This window comes from Entelurus aequoreus, linkage group LG24 (genome assembly GCF_033978785.1).
Source record: "Entelurus aequoreus isolate RoL-2023_Sb linkage group LG24, RoL_Eaeq_v1.1, whole genome shotgun sequence".
NCBI lineage: Eukaryota > Metazoa > Chordata > Actinopteri > Syngnathiformes > Syngnathidae > Entelurus > Entelurus aequoreus.
In genome coordinates, this window is record NC_084754.1 from 72,552 (window position 1) to 90,901 (window position 18,350).

General features: G+C 38.5%; 1 protein-coding gene across 3 annotated transcripts in view; it reads right to left on the minus strand.

Annotated features, from left to right (window-relative positions):
* Positions 1-11: 11 nt before the first annotated feature.
* Positions 12-18,350, minus strand: part of LOC133641683 (GTPase HRas) — a 55,310-nt gene continuing 36,971 nt past the window's right edge. For all 3 annotated transcript variants that reach the window (XM_062035592.1, XM_062035593.1, XM_062035591.1), the window contains 4 exons: positions 7,985-8,163; positions 6,758-6,917; positions 5,701-5,825; positions 12-2,083 (listed from right to left, as the gene is read on the minus strand). In XM_062035592.1, the coding sequence (XP_061891576.1) occupies positions 5,706-5,825; positions 6,758-6,917; positions 7,985-8,163 (459 nt within the window). In that variant the 3' untranslated portion in view covers positions 12-2,083; positions 5,701-5,705. The remainder of the gene's footprint in view (positions 2,084-5,700; positions 5,826-6,757; positions 6,918-7,984; positions 8,164-18,350) is intronic.

The window sequence follows — 18,350 nt, forward strand, 5'->3', positions numbered from 1 at the left end:
CACACTTTTCTCTCAACATCTTTTTATTTCTGCCCTGCAATACATTTATCTTTTCTGTTGTTTTTAAAGAGTACATACATCTTAAATAGCTAAACATTTTCACAAATTCCAAACACACTTTCATTCAAGGGAGAAAGGAGCCCTTGGAACTATTGGAACCGTGACTGGAGTCCAAACCGCTAAAGGCGTGTACAGTCTTTTTGGACTTTTTTACTTGGGCTTTACTGGCTAAGTATCCATGCGGTAACATTACATGACATTCAGAGACGATGAAAATGTATGCATAGATTTGTGAAACTGCTGTGGAGGTGATATATAAAGATTGACAGCTGTAGACAACAAGCATTCAATTATTAATTAGTACATGTCACACCGTTTTCCATAAACATGTTTCAGTATAAGGTGGATGGAGTGGAACCAGGTCCTCCCACATCCATTGGACATTTTAAACACAGTGTCATTGAAATTATATCTAAATACACATTCACAGTTCACATCCGTCAAACAAAGAATGAACAGTTAATTAAAAAATATTCAGCCTACACACAGTAGCAAGGTTGATCACTTTTAGTGGCTAAAAATGTACAAAATGGGGTGGATTAGAATTTGAAATATGCTTAAACAGGTCACTTCTGCAGGGAATTAAGTAGTACTTTTACATAATCAAAATGAAACAGTCACTTAAGGACGTCTAAATTGAGCAAGAGTGATGCAGTTAGGCTTTTGGTGGTTATTTGTTACATTTAGCAGGACTTGGGTTTGTTGTATTTTACCCAACAAGTCCTGTACAGCGCGTGGCTAAACTTAACATGCTTCCTTTTTTCTGGAGTGGCACACATAAAGGAGGTGCTCACTGCTGTATATACAGCACTATGGACAGATCTGAACAGTAATTCTATCAAGGTAACGAACAAATACAGTATTAGGGAGAACAAGCATTGCGGGGAAAAAAAGCTATGCAACCCCACAACCAGCACCAATCACACATGAACGCCACACATGTACAGTATACACACAGTTAGGACAGTTTGAGGGTAGTAATGTGTGTGGGAATTTTGAGCATTCTGAGGCATGTTGTGTGTGTTACACTCTGCAATTGTTTATAGATTTTTTGTAAAGACTTTGACACGTGAAATAACTGTCGCACATATTGCGGTCGCTTTCAAAATAAAGGTTAATTCTATTTAAAACTGTGTAATTGTGCAAGCATAGCATGTTGCTCCTATCATATTCACCTGTAGTCACTGTGCAATTGCACTGTAGCCTCCCAGTGCATTTTCAATAAGACAAGAACTCACTGCACCAGCACCCATGTTCACACGTGTCATAACGTGTATTATTGTTAATATTATTATTACTATTTCATAAAGACAACGCTTAGCAAATAATGTAAGGCATCTGCATTCAGAACCAAAATGCCAATCTCTTTTTCATCATACACCAATCATGAAAAATACCTGAGCATGTGGTGCTCAGGTATTTTCTGATCATCCACCCACAAAATATGTTCCAGTTCAAAACCAAAATACATTTTTTTTTTTTACAGCAAAGCTAACAGTTAAAACCATAACATCAAATTCTACAAATTCCCAGGTCTGCCTCTACCTTTAAAAGGGAGGTAGTCACATGGTTTTTTTTTTCTCTCCCCCAAAGTGGGTTATGTGTGTGGCAAGCCAGGAAATCAATGTCCAATGCCAATCCAGGCCCAGTGAAAAAAAAGCAGGGCACAAGTGGAATGAGCATTTCAAGATGAGGTGTGGTCCCGAAGCAGCCCTTGTTGGACCAGTGTTGAGACTGAAAACAATAAGTTAGCTACTGAACGACACCATGCTTGGGTTGACCTTTGTCTTTAGTGGTGTTGCTCATTAGTCCATGTGGACCACAACAAAAAGGTGGGGCAGGCCAAGCTTGTTCAGGTAGCCACATAGGCAACAGTCAAAATCATCTTTTCTATAAAAAGGGCTCTGGTTTAGACAGCGGATCGATTCCTCTATCTTTTCATTCAGTTTTCTCTTCCTATTTTCAAGTCCATGCGGCGGCTTCTTGTGCTGTATGGCATTTCTTTCCAGGCTGTGAAGGTAAGCTGGGGGATAAAGATGACAGCGTAACAGGACGGTGTGAGTGTTTTGATTTGTACTTGTCAAACTGAAATATGAGCACACTAGTTTTAATGTTTTACTTTGCAGAGCTACAGTGAAACTTCAAAGGTAATTACAGGAAACTTAACAACCCACAATTATTTTGTACAGATTTTCCTTTGGAATTAACGGAATTGTTGTCGTCACCATATTATTATATTATATTAGTTATTGTTATTGACTGTATTGGTTTAAAGGGGTCATATATTGATTTTTTTCTACATTTACAACATTTCCCTTATTGTCTAAATAACATGTAATGATGGTTGTTTGGTCAACATTTGGCATACATTATGTTTTAAAGACCATCTTCAAGTCTCTTTCTGACCGTCTCTTCAGGACGTGCCGTCTTATTTACGTGGGTGCCCGTCGACCACGTCTTCTCCCCGTCAGCCATGTTGTAGTTTTTAACGCTTCCAAATCGAGTCTACTGACAGATAAGTTAAGACTATGTTCTACTTTTTTATTAGAGATGGCAACAGCCAAGGATGCATGTGAACGTATGAGCCAATCAGCCCCACAACAAGACTATAGAGAAAAAGAAGGAACTATTTGACTACAGTGTTAGACTACAATGGCAGACTCTCTACCATACAGTATATGGCGATATCTGCTAATTGTAAAAATGTCACAAGTTGGGCAAATTCCAATCGTCTCATATGGCGGAAGTATGAAGGAAGGCAAGATTGTTTACCTTATTTTTTGGACTATAAGTCGCAGTTTTTTTCATAGTTTGGCCGGGGGTGCGACTTATACTCAGGAGTGACTTATGTGTGAAATTATTAACACATTACCGTAAAATATCAAATATTATTATTTAGCTCATTCACGTAAGAGACTAGACGTATACGATTTCACCGGATTTAGCGATTAGGAGTGACAGATTGTTTGGTAAACGTATAGCATGTTCTATATGTTATAGTTATTTGAATGACTCTTACCATAATATGTTGCGTTAACATACCAGGCACATTCTCAGTTGGTTATTTATGCGTCATATAACGTACACTTATTCAGCCTGTTGTTCACTGTACTTTATTTATTTTAATTTGCCTTTCAAATGTCTATTCTTGGTGTTGGATTTTATCAAATAAATTTCCCCCCAAAAATGCGACTTATACTCCAGTGCGACTTATATATGTTTTTTCCCTTCTTTATTATGCATTTTCGGCCAGTGCAACTTATATATGTTTTTTCCCTTCTTTATTGTGCATTTTCGGCCAGTGCGACTTATACTTCGAAAAATACAGTAATAAATATCTTCACAGTGCCTTCAAGGTTTGATTTCAAATTTTCAGGACTTATGCAGATCTCATATACCGTATTTTTCGGATAATAAGTCAACGTTTTTTTCATAGTTTGGCAGAAGTGCATTGTGGGTCAAAGAATGCTAACTGCTATATGCTATACGCTACTGCCGGAGCTTTTAAAATGGATCACATCAACATTGGCGGTAACTTATAAAGACTGAGAAGGGCTGAACTAAAATGGCACCGAAAAGGAAATCATATACTGCAGATTACAAGCTGGATGTAGTGAACTATGCAGCAGAAAACGGCGATCGAGCAGCAGAAAGAAAGGGAGCGGCGCATACCAGGAGCGACAACGAGGAAGAAGATTTCATGGGATTTAGCGATCAGGAGTGACAGATTGTTTGGTAAACGTATAGCATGTTCTATATGTTAAAGTTATTTGAATGACTCTTACCATAATATGTTACGTTAACATACCAGGCACGTTCTCAGTTGGTTATTTGTGCGTCATATAACGTACACTTATTCAGCCTGTTGTTCACTATTCTTTATTTATATTAAATTGCCTTTCAAATGTCTATTCTTGGTGTTGGATTTTATCAAATAAATTTCCCCCAAAAATGCGACTTATACTCCAGTGCGACGTATATACTGTATGTTTTTTCGTCTTTATTGTGCATTTTTGGCCGGTGCGACGTATACTACGGAGCGACTTATAGTCCAAAAAATGCGGTACACAAAAACATGTACCAATGGTTTTGCATAATAAGTCCACTTTTAGTTAGGGATGTTTCTATCAGGAATTTATGCTGGCAATACCGATCATCCATCCATGAGTGAGATCAGCCGATATCAATTCCAATACCGATCACATGTTTTAACTGTACATTTAGAAATGTATTTATGGTGAGTACTATTGACAGTTCAACAATATCAACACAATATTCATACTAATTCCTTATACTCTTGTAGTCAATACAACTGTTTGAATAAAACAAAGTCAATAGTACACAATAAATCAAAAAATACTGTCTATTATTCATTGGAATAATTTTTCCCGTCATCTGAGTTTGTAAACATTAAGAAAATCAAAAAATTTTTTTTTGAGAAAATAGAAATATTGATCTAATTATTCTAGTATGGATCATATACTAAAATTACTCTTGGCGTCGACCACTACCATTTTATAGATTGACCTGCCCTCTTACGTGGTGTGTACTGACTGAAAATGCTGACACCAGACTGATGAACAGCTTTGTCCTACATATACTTGTCAACATATTTGGACTGTCAAAAATTTTAATATTAGACATAATGACTATTCAGCAATATTCTTTTCTAATTTCATAGCTGTTAGATGACTTAAGTGGCTGACTAAAACTCATTCAATTGATGCATTTTTGGTGTCTGCTGCAGTGTTTTTTTAATGACCTTTGTTTTTTCATAAATTTGAAAAAAAATTCTCGCAATATGCATTTTCTTGTGGCTAGAACAATCCAATACTTGCTCGCAGTTAGTGCCAGCATCTTCCAGCATGCACCTTCAGCACGCGAAAAAGTGGGTTCTGGATCGCTTCTAAGTTGCCCAGAAAAAGTGGTACATAAGGGTTGCTGTATTTTTCAAAATATATCAAAACGCCACAGGTGATAACATAAATGTGCAAAAAATGCGTGTCTCCATTGTGAAAGTTGCATAGTACATGCAAAACCCTCATTTAAATAAGGCTGTCTGCACCACTTTTGCACTTGTTATCAATTGTACACTCAGTCTTAGTAGATCACACGCAACAAGCCCACTAATAGTTTGCACACACTGTTTAGCATGTGGCATTTGGTCTTTAGAAGATCAGGCCCCATGTTTTACCTAACATAATGAATAATCATGATTTTAATATTGATAAGAATAATATTGATCATTATTTTGGCTATAATCGTGCAGCTTTAACACATTAATATGTATTAATGCAGGCTGAATTGGTAAAGACATACAAAGTTAGAAGCGTAATTTTCAGTGACGACATTCTATATGTCTGACGCAGAAGATAAACTTTTACTTCTGTTTGTAACAAATAAATATCCGCAGAAAATGTTATACCGGCATGATTTGATTATACAGCAACATTGGCCGGTTATATCAGTCGACATCCCTAAAGTTAACGTTTTTCTTTTATTGCCCCTTGTGTAGACTCGACACAAAAAGCGAAATAACAAGGTTTGCAATATGCATGATGTCTAAAGTTTTGGGACATTGGACATCAGAGGCTCTATGGAACTCTTCATTTCATAAAGTAGCAGTCAAAGGAGTCTCACCTTCATCACGATACCACACAGCGACAGCTCATACAGTCCTGACCACTCTCGTCGGGTGGGTTCAGCTTCCTTAGCTTATGCTGCCTAATTTCCCTGACCAGTGTGTAAAAGGCATCCTCAACTCCCTGTGTGGACACACACACACAAACACAGATTGCATGATGGATCCATCGCTCACAAATGGATATCTTGCACAGTTGCAGAATTCTAATTGTACAATTTCTGTAAGAATTCTGAGACCTTACATGGACATTGTATGAACATATATTTCATGTCATACGGTATGGTTTTATTACACAATTTAAAAAACAGGCTAGCGAACACCAGGAAAACATAAAAGTGATGAGAATCTACAGAGCCCCTTCACTTTGGGATAATGAGCACATCCTCTAAGGGACAGCAAATCTGTGTCAATGTTACCATGGCAATCATCTTAAATACTTTTCATCGAAGTATCATACTAAGTGAGAAAAAAACGGCCATGACTTGATTCTTTGCATGCCCTGACATGTATGATAGCACGACAGACCTCCAGCTGGTTCTGTGATGTTGTGTAAAGGTGAGGCTGCTGTATGTGGCTGCACATAACGTGGTACAGTGAGTCAGAGATGCCGGCTGCGCAGCAATCACTACTTTTGAGACCTTTTCAAACGCTTTTCTGTTTCTGCTGGTTATGAGTCATTGCCTGCAGCACTGTAAAATAATTTTAGCAACACAAAACAACATATTGCTGAGATTTTAACAGTTTAAATGCTTGAAACATTCAAAAAAAGAAAGAATGTCCCCACCCTCTAAGGCTAAACTTGACTACAGAAAGGTGCAGCACAGTGTAGGTGTGCATTTGGTGTTATGGACCCAAAAATATATATATTTTTACCCTAGCTACTAGCAGAAAAAAACGGACTATAGTTTGTTTTAATCGGACCAAAAATTACATCAGGGGTCAGTGCATGCATACTGACAGTTGAACAATCAACAGTTGCTGGTATTGGTTATATTGTACTTTCAAAATGATTTGACTAACTGTGTGGGTTAAAGCTTATTGTCCACCATGTACCTGCCGTGTCTTGGCGGAGGTTTCAATGTAGGGGATGCCATAGGAGCGGGCAAGTTCCTGGGCTTGCCTTGTATCCACCGTGCGTGCAGGGAGGTCACATTTGTTGCCCACAAGCACCATGGGAACATCATCTGAGTCCTTCACTCGTTTGATTTGCTCTCTGCACACAAAACAACATGGATCCATAACTGATCATTAAGATTCTTAAGCTGTTTTCCAAACTGCCCCAAAGATGCAATGTTTAATCAAAGTGCAATTTCCCTTGTCAGAGAGCCTTACTGCCTCATTAAAGACAGCAGCTACACCACTGGAGAGCCAACCACCCAGGGAGTTCTAGGACCCTGCGGAGGATCCAGTATCGCTTGTGTGCTGCACTGCTGAAAGAAGGCGGACACTAGCTCGGAGTGAGGGAGGGATGGAGATGGACAACAGGCAGGCGGCAAAGAGCATTACCTCATTTCTACAGTGGCCAGAAGGAAGTAACTCAAAGGAGGGGGTCCGATCAATCTGTTAGTTCCTTCTCCTAAAGCCACAGTGCAGCAGGACACATCCACCCCGTTTAAAGCCAACCCATCTGTCACCAACACCATTAATGGTGTTTACCTGCCTCAGACTATTGCCCTGTTATAAGTCAAATGAGGAAAGCGTTGCACAGAAAAAAAAAAAATTCACATACAATGTCAAATACAACATCCATTATATGCAATTATTGTGACGCAACAGTGATGCATTAATCTATAAATTAACGAGTTACATTACTAAAATCTGGCATTAGATCGGTCAAAACGAATAGTTTAGCCACGTAAATGTTTACTTTGACAATCTGAATGGATATGAGTTGCCTTGTTTATTTGATGTATCTTAGACCAAAAGCCTTGTAAGGAACTCTTTCTCTTTCCTTGTCCTTGGGAGTACCATCTCTGGCTACCTTAATTAAGTCAGGATCGATGTCATTGGCAGTGGCTGTAATCCTCCAGTTGGGGGCTAAGCTTTCTTTAGCCGTGTTAAATGCTACAGCATGACATCACCCTACCACTGCAGAGAGCTGGCACACACATAATGGAAACACAGCCTCTCTCTCTATCTCGCTCTCTCTCTAGACTCTTAACACACTGCATATACGAATTGGGTGCAGACTCATTCAAAAAATCAATGCAAAAGTGTGCACACACACTCATTAAAAAAAATCAATGTCATAATTAACTCTTTATTTTTATTTTTCCACACCTGTATTGATGAATGTCCTCAAAGGACTTGGTGTTGTTGATGGCGAACACACACAGGAACCCCTCCCCCGTCCTCATGTACTGGTCCCTCATGGCGCTGTATTCCTCCTGGCCTGCAGTGTCCAGGATGTCCAGCAGGCAGGTCTCACCGTCAATCACAACCTGTTTCCTGTACGAGTCCTGCACATATATGAGATGCGCTGAAGCAAAGATACCAGGTACACGGAAAAGCTAAGTACGTACTTGGTCAAGCACATTGCTGATTTAGACAGACAAAGAAGGATTTCATTTCCAAAAAACACAAAATGCCTTTTACCAATTAAAAGATTGATTTGATATATTTTTATTTCAAATATGCAAAAAAAACAAGAGCAAGCCTGATCCAATACAGTGCTATAGCCTTAACAGCCATAATAACAAAATGAAAACAATGGAGAATAAAAAACGAAGAAAATCAAACAAAATGAGCAATGGACTTTTTTTTTTTTTTTACATATTTGAAAAGGAGTGAGAAGAAGTTTACTCTTATTTAATCCCACCCCTTTTCTTTAAATCATAAATTACTCTGAGCTAGAACTACCTGTTCACTCTATGTACAAACGTAATGAACTTGTATATACATAAATTATAAATATATACATACACTACCGTACAAAAGTTTGGGGTCACCCAAACAATTTTGTGGAATAGCCTTCATTTCTAAGAACAAGAATAGACTGTCGAGTTTCAGATGAAAGTTCTCTTTTTCTGGCCATTTTGAGCGTTTAATTGACCCCACAAATGTGATGCTCCAGAAACTCAATCTGCTCAAAGGAAGGTCAGTTTTGTAGCTTCTGTAACGAGCTAAACTGTTTTCAGATGTGTGAACATGATTGCACAAGGGTTTTCTAATCATCAATTAGCCTTCTGAGCCAATGAGCAAACACATTGTACCATTAGAACCCTGGAGTGATAGTTGCTGGAAATGGGCCTCTATACACCTATGTAGATATTGCACCAAAAACCAGACATTTGCAGCTAGAATAGTCATTTACCACATTAGCAATGTATAGAGTGTATTTCTTTAAAGTTAAGACTAGTTTAAAGTTATCTTCATTGAAAAGTACAGTGCTTTTCCTTCAAAAATAAGGATATTTCAATGTGACCCCAAACTTTTGAACGGTAGTGTACATATGCACACTACACACATACATAGCCACACCATTACCACTAGTGATCATAGAAATGGCATCATGCCACAGCAGCAGCACCACTGCCTCAATACGATATGCTAATAGGAAAATGAGATGACATTGTTTCTAAGGCTGGTGTCCTACACCCGGGACTTTTCAGCCTCATTGGTGTGGCTCTCTGCTGAGATTTTTTCTTAACGCCTTAGAACGGGTTGTATAATTTCCGACTAAGGCCATGAATGTGTCCTGATTGGTGATTGGATGAGCGCGATGAAGGCAAGGAAAATGGAGCTGGAATGTGCACGTAAGAAATGTCTGCTTCTTGGGTGTGCAACCTCAGTGGTAAGCTAATCATCAATATACAGTATACTAGGGATGAAACGATATCAAAATCATACGGTACATATTGTCACGGTATTAAGGCCAAGGTACAATATTATTGTGGAATTGCCCAAAATAAAAATTATTTTGTAAAAATGCCATAGTGTGTAAAAGGAAGTGGCAAGAATTTTTAGGATATAGCCGCCCTTAACAGCAGGCCCGGGCAACCTGTCTGACAAGCCTATAAATGTGTTGGTCATGTATGATGTATTTTTGTTATTTTTGTTTTGTGATGTGTAATGTCTATTGTTTAAATGTACGGCAGTGAAAATGAATTTCCCCAACGGGGACCAATAAATCTAAATCTAAATCTAATCTAAACACACTGTGAAAACAAACATAATGCCCACATGTCGACATGTGCTAATCATATTTAATGCAACAAACATGTATTTTTAAGGACAAATTATTGTGCAGAAACGTCCACTGTTTCAAGCAAATATAAAAAAAACAACTTACAGTTAAGTGTCTATGAAGTGACATCCAGTGTAACAAGTCTAAAACAATTTTTTTTAATAAGCAGTTCTTCTGCAATAGACATTTTTTAAAATATCAGATTGGAAAATGCTGTTTCTCTGAAAAGTTAACTGACAATTTAACTTTAAAGGTGCCATATGTAGTAATGTGGCCAGAAATGGTACTGTAATCAAGGTCACAATTCTGTAGTCCCCTCCCACTCTCCATGACTGAGGTTGCCAGATACACAGCCAAATGCAAATCCTACTCAATTTGGCAATCGAGGAGTCCTACGCTGTAGATTTCTCTTGTTTATGCTTCTTGCAAGATGGTTTACTTAGTTATTATGCCACACTTTGCTGATGTCGATTAACCAAATGTATTTGTTAAGTTACGCAGCAATATTTTCGTCAAGAGTCGGGACGGATTGTTGGCATTATCCTGCTAAAATGTCTAGTTTGACCGCACGGACCACCATCAAATTAATCATATATAATAACATATAATACATTATATATCGCATAGGCCTACTTTGATGGCAAGCCAAGGCCAACAGTAAAATTACCACCACAATTTGTTCAGCCACCTTAAGCACAGCATTCTCTTCCATGTACGCACATCACCATCTTTCTGTGCAGAGTGCAATTCTATGAGCCAACCCACGTTACGCATAAATAATATAGCCTACTACAATGTCAATACACAAAGTAGAAAATCATTACATGTAATGCATTATATTGTGCCAAGCAAATACCACCCCATATGTGCCTGATGCAGAAATCGCAAATAGTCGCGCTAATGTTGGAACAAATTTCCTCAGCGTATCAGCATATTGAAACGAAATAGGCACTGACACTACCCATATCCACATAGGTTTTATTTGTCGCAAAATATCTGTCAGTTGGATAACACATCGACATACAGGCTAACGGGCATATATTTCCTCCGTGACCCTATATGTCGATGTGTCATTGACCGGGATAGCATGCTAAGCATTCGTTGCCTGAACATACAAGCTTTGTTAGACACGATAATAGACTGTATTGGACACAAATGTCCATTTCCATTCATTACAAGTAATAAGAAAACGTAAATGCCTGACTTACCTATCAAGGAGGAAATTAGCAAGTTTGGCGTCAGATGAAAACATCTTCTCCGCCTTCAATCTTCTCCGTCTTTCATCCCCGATACAAATCTCGTTTTGTTCCGGGCTTTGTCATGAATAAGTTGAGAATCGTAACAACGCCTTTTAGATTTACTAAAGTCTGACATGTTTAGTAACTTTACCAGTGGCAGTAGCTCGACGAAGAGGGCGTTGCGTAACTGGCAACTTGGATGTAACACACTCACTGACTTTTTAATTGGTCAAACAGTGGAGGGCGGGGCATCGAAATTAAAACAATAATATTTCGGGGCTGTAAATCTAATTTTGAAATGAGCATATCCCAGCTGAACTACAATTATCAGTTATAAAGGTATTAAAAAAAGAACATGATTTATTAATGCCTTTTGACATATCAGGGCCATTTAATGATGGCTTGACATGAAATTATTACATATGGCACCTTTAAATAATGAAAATACCTCACAAATTGATATTTAGCTCCGCTGGATTTAAATAGATTTTCAAGTGTGCAGTGTCGGTGCTACTATTGGCGCTTCCCCCCCCCATGGCGGTGTCACCTTTGAAACATTTAAGACGAAGATGCTGCTTTGCTTTGCAGTATGCAGACTTTATTACCTACACCAAAGAGGTTGTCTTTACCAGGGTTTGTTTGTCTGTTTGTTAGCAACATAACTCAAAAAGTTATTGATGGATTCTGATGATATGATTAGGAAATTTCTCTTATCTACTACGAACACACTTTTCCTGAATATTTCCTCCTTTTCTCCCCTTTACGGCCTTCCACACCCCCCAACCTTGTCGGTCCAGCGCTGCGCAGAGGATTTGGGAGATATAGTTTATTTTCAGACCGGCTAATGCAAAAGCGCCAGAAAAAAACTACAGTCATCAAGTTTTTGTTTAACTCAGTCACACGCCACTGCATTATTGTGAGGATTTTGAAACTGCAATACAGCGATATCTACAATACAGTTACATCCCTAATATATACCAAAAAAGAAAAGAGATTTTAATTCTGCAAAGACATATTTATTTGCCTGTAAAACTAAAGAATACTTTAAGAACTTTGAAAGCAAGGTTGCCCAAACCTTTTGAGTTTGGGTCTCGAGTCAAACAGCGATTTTAAGTATGAATAATGGAAAGATGGCAACTAGCTTGAAAGAGGTCAGCATGAATAGGAATTACATTTGGTATGCCACCCTTTGAGAGGCCAAGAGAAACGACTCGGCGGGCCAAATTTGGCACACCTGTTTTAAAGTATACAACCTGTTATGTTTTGTTATTATTTATTTATTCATATTGTTTTTCTTTAGCGGAAGATGGGGCAGAATGGCTCTTTTTGATAGTAAAAGAGTCATAGAATTTCACCAAAAAAATTGCTTGAAAAATACAGCAGTAAAGTAGTCACATGAGACTCTAGACATGTATTCATATTATTGTGGATTTTAAAAACGGCTACCAACAGAAGAATAAGTGAATTTAGTGCCTCCATACAATAGGTGGAGTTTTTAAACTTCTTTTTACACTTGTGTGAAAATGTAAAACGTGACTGCAGTCAAGAATGTTTTTTTTTAATGCAAAAATATTAAAATGATTAGCAATTTCAAACTTTGATTAAATATTAGAATGTTATATAAACTCTACAGAAAAAAAAAAAGTATTGTAGATTATGTAATGTAATTCTACTTGGAATTTGCAAAATGTATGGAAGGCAACAAACCACTGGATTCAGCACGGTGATATCTGTGATAAAATTCATTTTCTACTTTCAGGTCATACAAACACCACATCAGTCAGTATTGAACCCTCAATGTGCAGCCACAAAAACATGGGAGCGCCTTCCCTTTGTTTATTAGAGCATGGGAGCCAGGAATGCAAATACACAAAAAGGACATTGTCTGGCCAGAGGCAGGCGTGGTGAGAAAAAGAGAAGTGAAGAAAAAAGAAGGAAAAACAAAGAAAGTTATTTTCTTTTTATAAAACCTTTTTTAAAGGGTCCTTTGAAAACGTAATCATATTAACACTGAAAAAATGCCCAAAAGCAAATAATGTAAATTCAATGAATAAACAAAAACCCCAAAACACAATTTATAGAGAATCCTTACATTTTACATGCATGTTACAAAGCAAACTACTGTACATTTAAAATGCATAAAATGGATATGGGAACATTTAACATCACTTTTAACTTTATTGAACATTTTTGATGATGAGCAGCAAAAGAAATATGAGAGGGAGGGCAAGCCCCACAAACACTACCTTGTTACTTTGCTACAAACTTATTTCTTGAATTCAATGGTGTTTCTCACCTTATTTATCAAAATGTTGGCACTCATGTTATATCCAAGTATGCACAGACAACGGCTGAGTGCTCACACAACTTTTGTCAACTTATGCAATCACACAAGGCAGCTTTCCAGCACAAAACGTCACACTGTTGTGACTCCCCAGCTTTTCGTACTTACATGCAATCTTACGTGTTCTGGCAAACTGCTTGTCACCCCTTCTCCCTTGACATCAGCAGATAATACAAGGTGGAACTAATCTTTGAGGTAATCTGAGCATGCTGGGTACATTTAAAATGGCAGGAACCGCACGTAGTGCTTTGTTGCAAGTCTTTAGCGTGAGCAACTTTCCAGTCCATCTTTGCTATCAAGGTAACAGTGCAAGACTAGGGCCCTGTGCAAAACTACGGAAGACAGCCGGTAAGCACAATATCACCCTTAAAAGTATATTGCTACTGTACAGTATACTTAGCGAAGCAGTGTGGTGCGTTCTGTGACACTTTGGAAAATCGAATTCTCTCATTGACTTTGATTGAGCGATTACTACAATTTACAACTTTATTTGGCTCTACGGTTTGTAATTATTTTGCTGTCGTACTCAATAAATAACAGCACAGTGACTGAGTTGTTCAAGGTATGATTAAATCATACTAAAAAAAAGACAAGCTATGTCCCGATCTCAATACCATGATCGAGGACCAATATTTGCCTTTATTACCGGAGTGTTGATCAGCTGATAAGCTGCGGAGCCCAGCCAATCTCTACCACAACTGTGTCCCAGGGTAACATGCTAACGACAGTACTCAACACATTAAAACTCACTTCAAAAAGGGATGCACGCTCAGGTAGACTCAACTGCATTTCCATATTCCTTGTTAAGCGGCCTTGTGGTTAGAGTGTCCGCCCTGAGTTTGGTAGGTCGTGAGTTCAAACCCCGGCGAAGTCATACCAAAGACTATAAAAATGGGACCCATTACCTCCCTGCTTGGCACTCAGCATTAAGGGTTGGAATCGGGGGTTAAAACACCAAAAAAGATTCCCGGGCGCGGCCACCGCTGCTGCCCGCTGCTCCCTCACCTCCCAGGGGGTGAACAAGGGAATGGGTCAAATGCAGAGGACAAATTTCACCACACCTAGTGTGTGTGTGACAATCATTGGTACTTTAACTTTAACTTACACACATGCAGAAGGTGTGTGCTTGACTGCAAGCTGTAACAAGTGCATCGTCTAGAAGCCGCTTCTAAAATATTACCACCATGGCAGAAAATGAACAACCGGTAGGTTTCTTCCAAGCATTATCACTGCAGAACTAGAGGAAAAGGGATGTAAATAAAATATATAATATGTTTCTCAAATAAACTGTCAATAAAATGTAAGTGCAATGAAAATAGAGCTTCACCACGTCAGTCTTAATTTTGTCGGTTAAAGGGGAACTGCACTTTGTTTTGGAATTTTGCCTACCGTTCACAATCATGAGATTTTTTTTACGATTTTAAAGATGATAAATAACGCTTGAAAGATGTGGGTAATGGGAGTCACCATTGTAGCATTCAAAGCCCTCTAAAACAACATCAAAACCCTCCAGCAATGTTTTATATACACACTGCAAGTCTATATAACATTGAATATATTACATATTGTTATGAATGTGTTTATTTACCATATTTTGATCATTTAATAATTTCCAGGACAATTATTATCTCACACACACGCACAGACAGTGCATATATATATATATATATATATATATATATATATATATATATATATATATATATATATATATATATATATATATATATACACACATATATTTATATAGATATTAGGACTGTCAATTGATTACATGTTTAACTCTGATTAATCACATTTAAGATATGTGATTGATAATGATTACAGTAATCAAAGGTTAATATTTGCTTGCATGAGTAACATTTGCATAAGAAAATACCCTAATATTTGGATACAAATGCAATTGGTCAAAACCTAGTGACAACAAGTACAGTAAGCACTAAGTCAACATTTTTGTTTTTCTTGTCTTAAATATAAATATTTCCTGCTTAGTTTGACGGAATAAAAATAAACATATTTCTTTTAACAGGAGTCTGTCCTGCTCAACTTAAAACAAAACAAATTTAGTGTGCAGCTTTAGGATAAAGCAGGTCTCCAACTTTCATCACTATGAAAACTACTGTGACCAAAAGAAAGGTGAGATATTTGTTTCACTAATATGACTGGCAACATTTCAATAGTGCTTTATTATGAAGGAGATCGCTCAGTAAGGTTATTGTCTTTATGCTATAACGTGTAATGTTTAATTAAATAAAAGCACCACATACATTAAAGTGGAATAAATGACACGCCACTAATATTTTTACCTTGCCACATACCTCATACTTCATCGAAGAGTGCAAACTAGATGTGCAATATCCTCATTGAATGACAAACTTGTGCTCAACCTCACACCAACTGCACTCAGTGACAAAGTGTCAGTTTTTAAATAGACACATACAAAACAGGTGATCCCTGTATTAATTATTCGCAAATATTACAACTGTCAACTTCAAGGCATCGCAATCCATCAACTTAAAGAAAAGATGTGCGAGTTAAAAAAATGCAAATGATTGATCAGAACTGTAAATTAATATTCTTCTGTTGATTCTTAGTTTAGTTGTATTTTTATTTGTTATCATTGTTAAATGTTAAGAGTATGAATTTTGATCAAAATACTGAAAGTTTGAGATATTCACAAACTAACCAAAATCTATTGACTGGCTCATTTACAAGAACGATGATTTTGTTTTTATTTAAAGCGTGACAGTGATGAAACAACTACATCTCAACCAAGGCAGAAACAGCGGTAGCTTTGCACAGAGTGGGTGTGCGTCTCCTCTCTGCTCTGACAAAAATGCAATGGACTTCATTGTGATTGCATTTAAAAGTACAACAAAACTTGTTTTCACTACAACATGTCTAAGAACAGACATTCAGTAGACAAGGGACCGCCTGTGAGGAGAGGCTCACAGCAGCACCACTTGTACTTGGAGGACATTTGAGTGTTACGCGTTTTAATGTCTCCAACCACCAAAAAAAAAAGCTAGGTTTGTCGCTCGTCGCTTTTGAGAAATAAAGTAACGAAGAGGAGTTGGAAAGATTCTAGATTTAACGAGGATGTCACCAAGTTGACAACACTGCGCTGAAGTGTGTGTGTGAATATGAAGACGCAAAGACCTGCCTTACTTTGCTTCTTTTTGGGTTACATTGCGTGGTGCCTTCTGTGGCTGGCTGGTTTTGAGGGACAATAATTTATGGATTTGTCTGTGATTGGTTCTTTCAGTAATCTGAATTACTCGAACTATGGCAGGACGCAAGGTAACATGTTTATTACAAAAAAATAAATTACCAGTAGTAAAGGGGGAAATATAAGCGTGAGAATTATCAAGTGTGGCGTGAGAAAGGGTTAAATTGCGTGACTCTCAGACTTAGGAGCACTGAGTGAGGTCTTTAGCACAATGAACAGTGTAGTAGCTGTTGTGATTACTTTGCAGAGTTGTGGCCAAGTTGGAGCTGAAAGTCTTTCAAATCAGTGTCCTCTTGTCTTGCCAGTTGGTAGGTCTGCTAGCATTAGCATCCTTAGCTCCCTCATCGCCGGCTTGAGTGTCCCGATGCCGTCACAACAGGTGAGTACTCAGATTAGTTGTGCTGCCGCTATTTTATCGCGGTTTTCGAAACGTTACAAATGGCCATACTTTTATCCAACTGACTATTCTTTTCATAAACCAAATCCAAACGTGTACTACACTTTAGATTTAATATTTGGGGTGCATTGTTTGTGAACTCTTTTGGTGCTGTCTGCTATGTTGCTCTGTCATTGTCAGTCACAAACGAGAACGGTACTCTCGTACTACGTCATCACAGAAGTCTCGCAAGATTTGAGCGGCCATTATTTTGTATCAGATCTACAATCAACCAATTCAATCAACCGGACATCGACCGATCCATACTACATATAGATCGATCCAGAGGCTCGCCAAATGATGTATTCATATCTCTAAATTTAAGATCAGTTATCGGTTTGTACCGATACATTTTTACACCCCTCATATACATACATACATATACCTGTACATACATACATTTGGGGAGCCCTACCCTAGAGCAACTGATTCGGTAGTTACTCTTTGCTGACGATTCTGCCCTCGTAACCCACAGAGACTGCCCTGCAACATCCTGCTACGCAAAAGCATTCCAGATTTTCGGTTTCGAAGTCAGCCTGAAGAAGACAGAGGTTCTCCATCAGCCGGCCCCCACATTACAATTGGCGAGATAGAACTTAAGGCAGTCCAACAGTTCGCCTACCTGGGGTGCACCATCAACAATCGACAAAGAGGTGAACAACAGACTAGCCAAGCAAAGTAGGGCTTACGGCAGACTCCACTGTCGTGTCTGAAACAACAAGCACCTGAAGAAAGCCACAAAGATCAGTGTGCACCCTCCTGTATGGCTCCGAGTCAGGGGTCACCCTTCAACTCTTTCCACCAAAGGTGTCTCTTTTCCATCCTCAATATCCACTGGAGCGACTGGATCACACATGTTGAGGTGCTTCAACTAGCGGGGATCACCGGTGTCGAGGCCATGCTTATGAAAACACAGCTACAGTACACTGGGCAGGGCACGTCTCCACCGGGCACAATGACAGAGGAGCACCAATGAAGATGTACAAAGACTCTCTGAATAAATCCCTGTCTACGTACTTGCCACATCGACCTTCGACAGAAGTCAGCCCTTGTCACTGACCAACAGATTTGGCGACATGCAGTTCACCAGTCAGTCTCCTCCTTTGAAAGCAACCATAGGGCTGCCCTCGACAAGCGTAGTCGGAAGAAGAACCGTGTTGCCACAGCACAAACCCTGGATTTGTCTTTCTCTGAAGTCGCTGTGGCAGAGTGT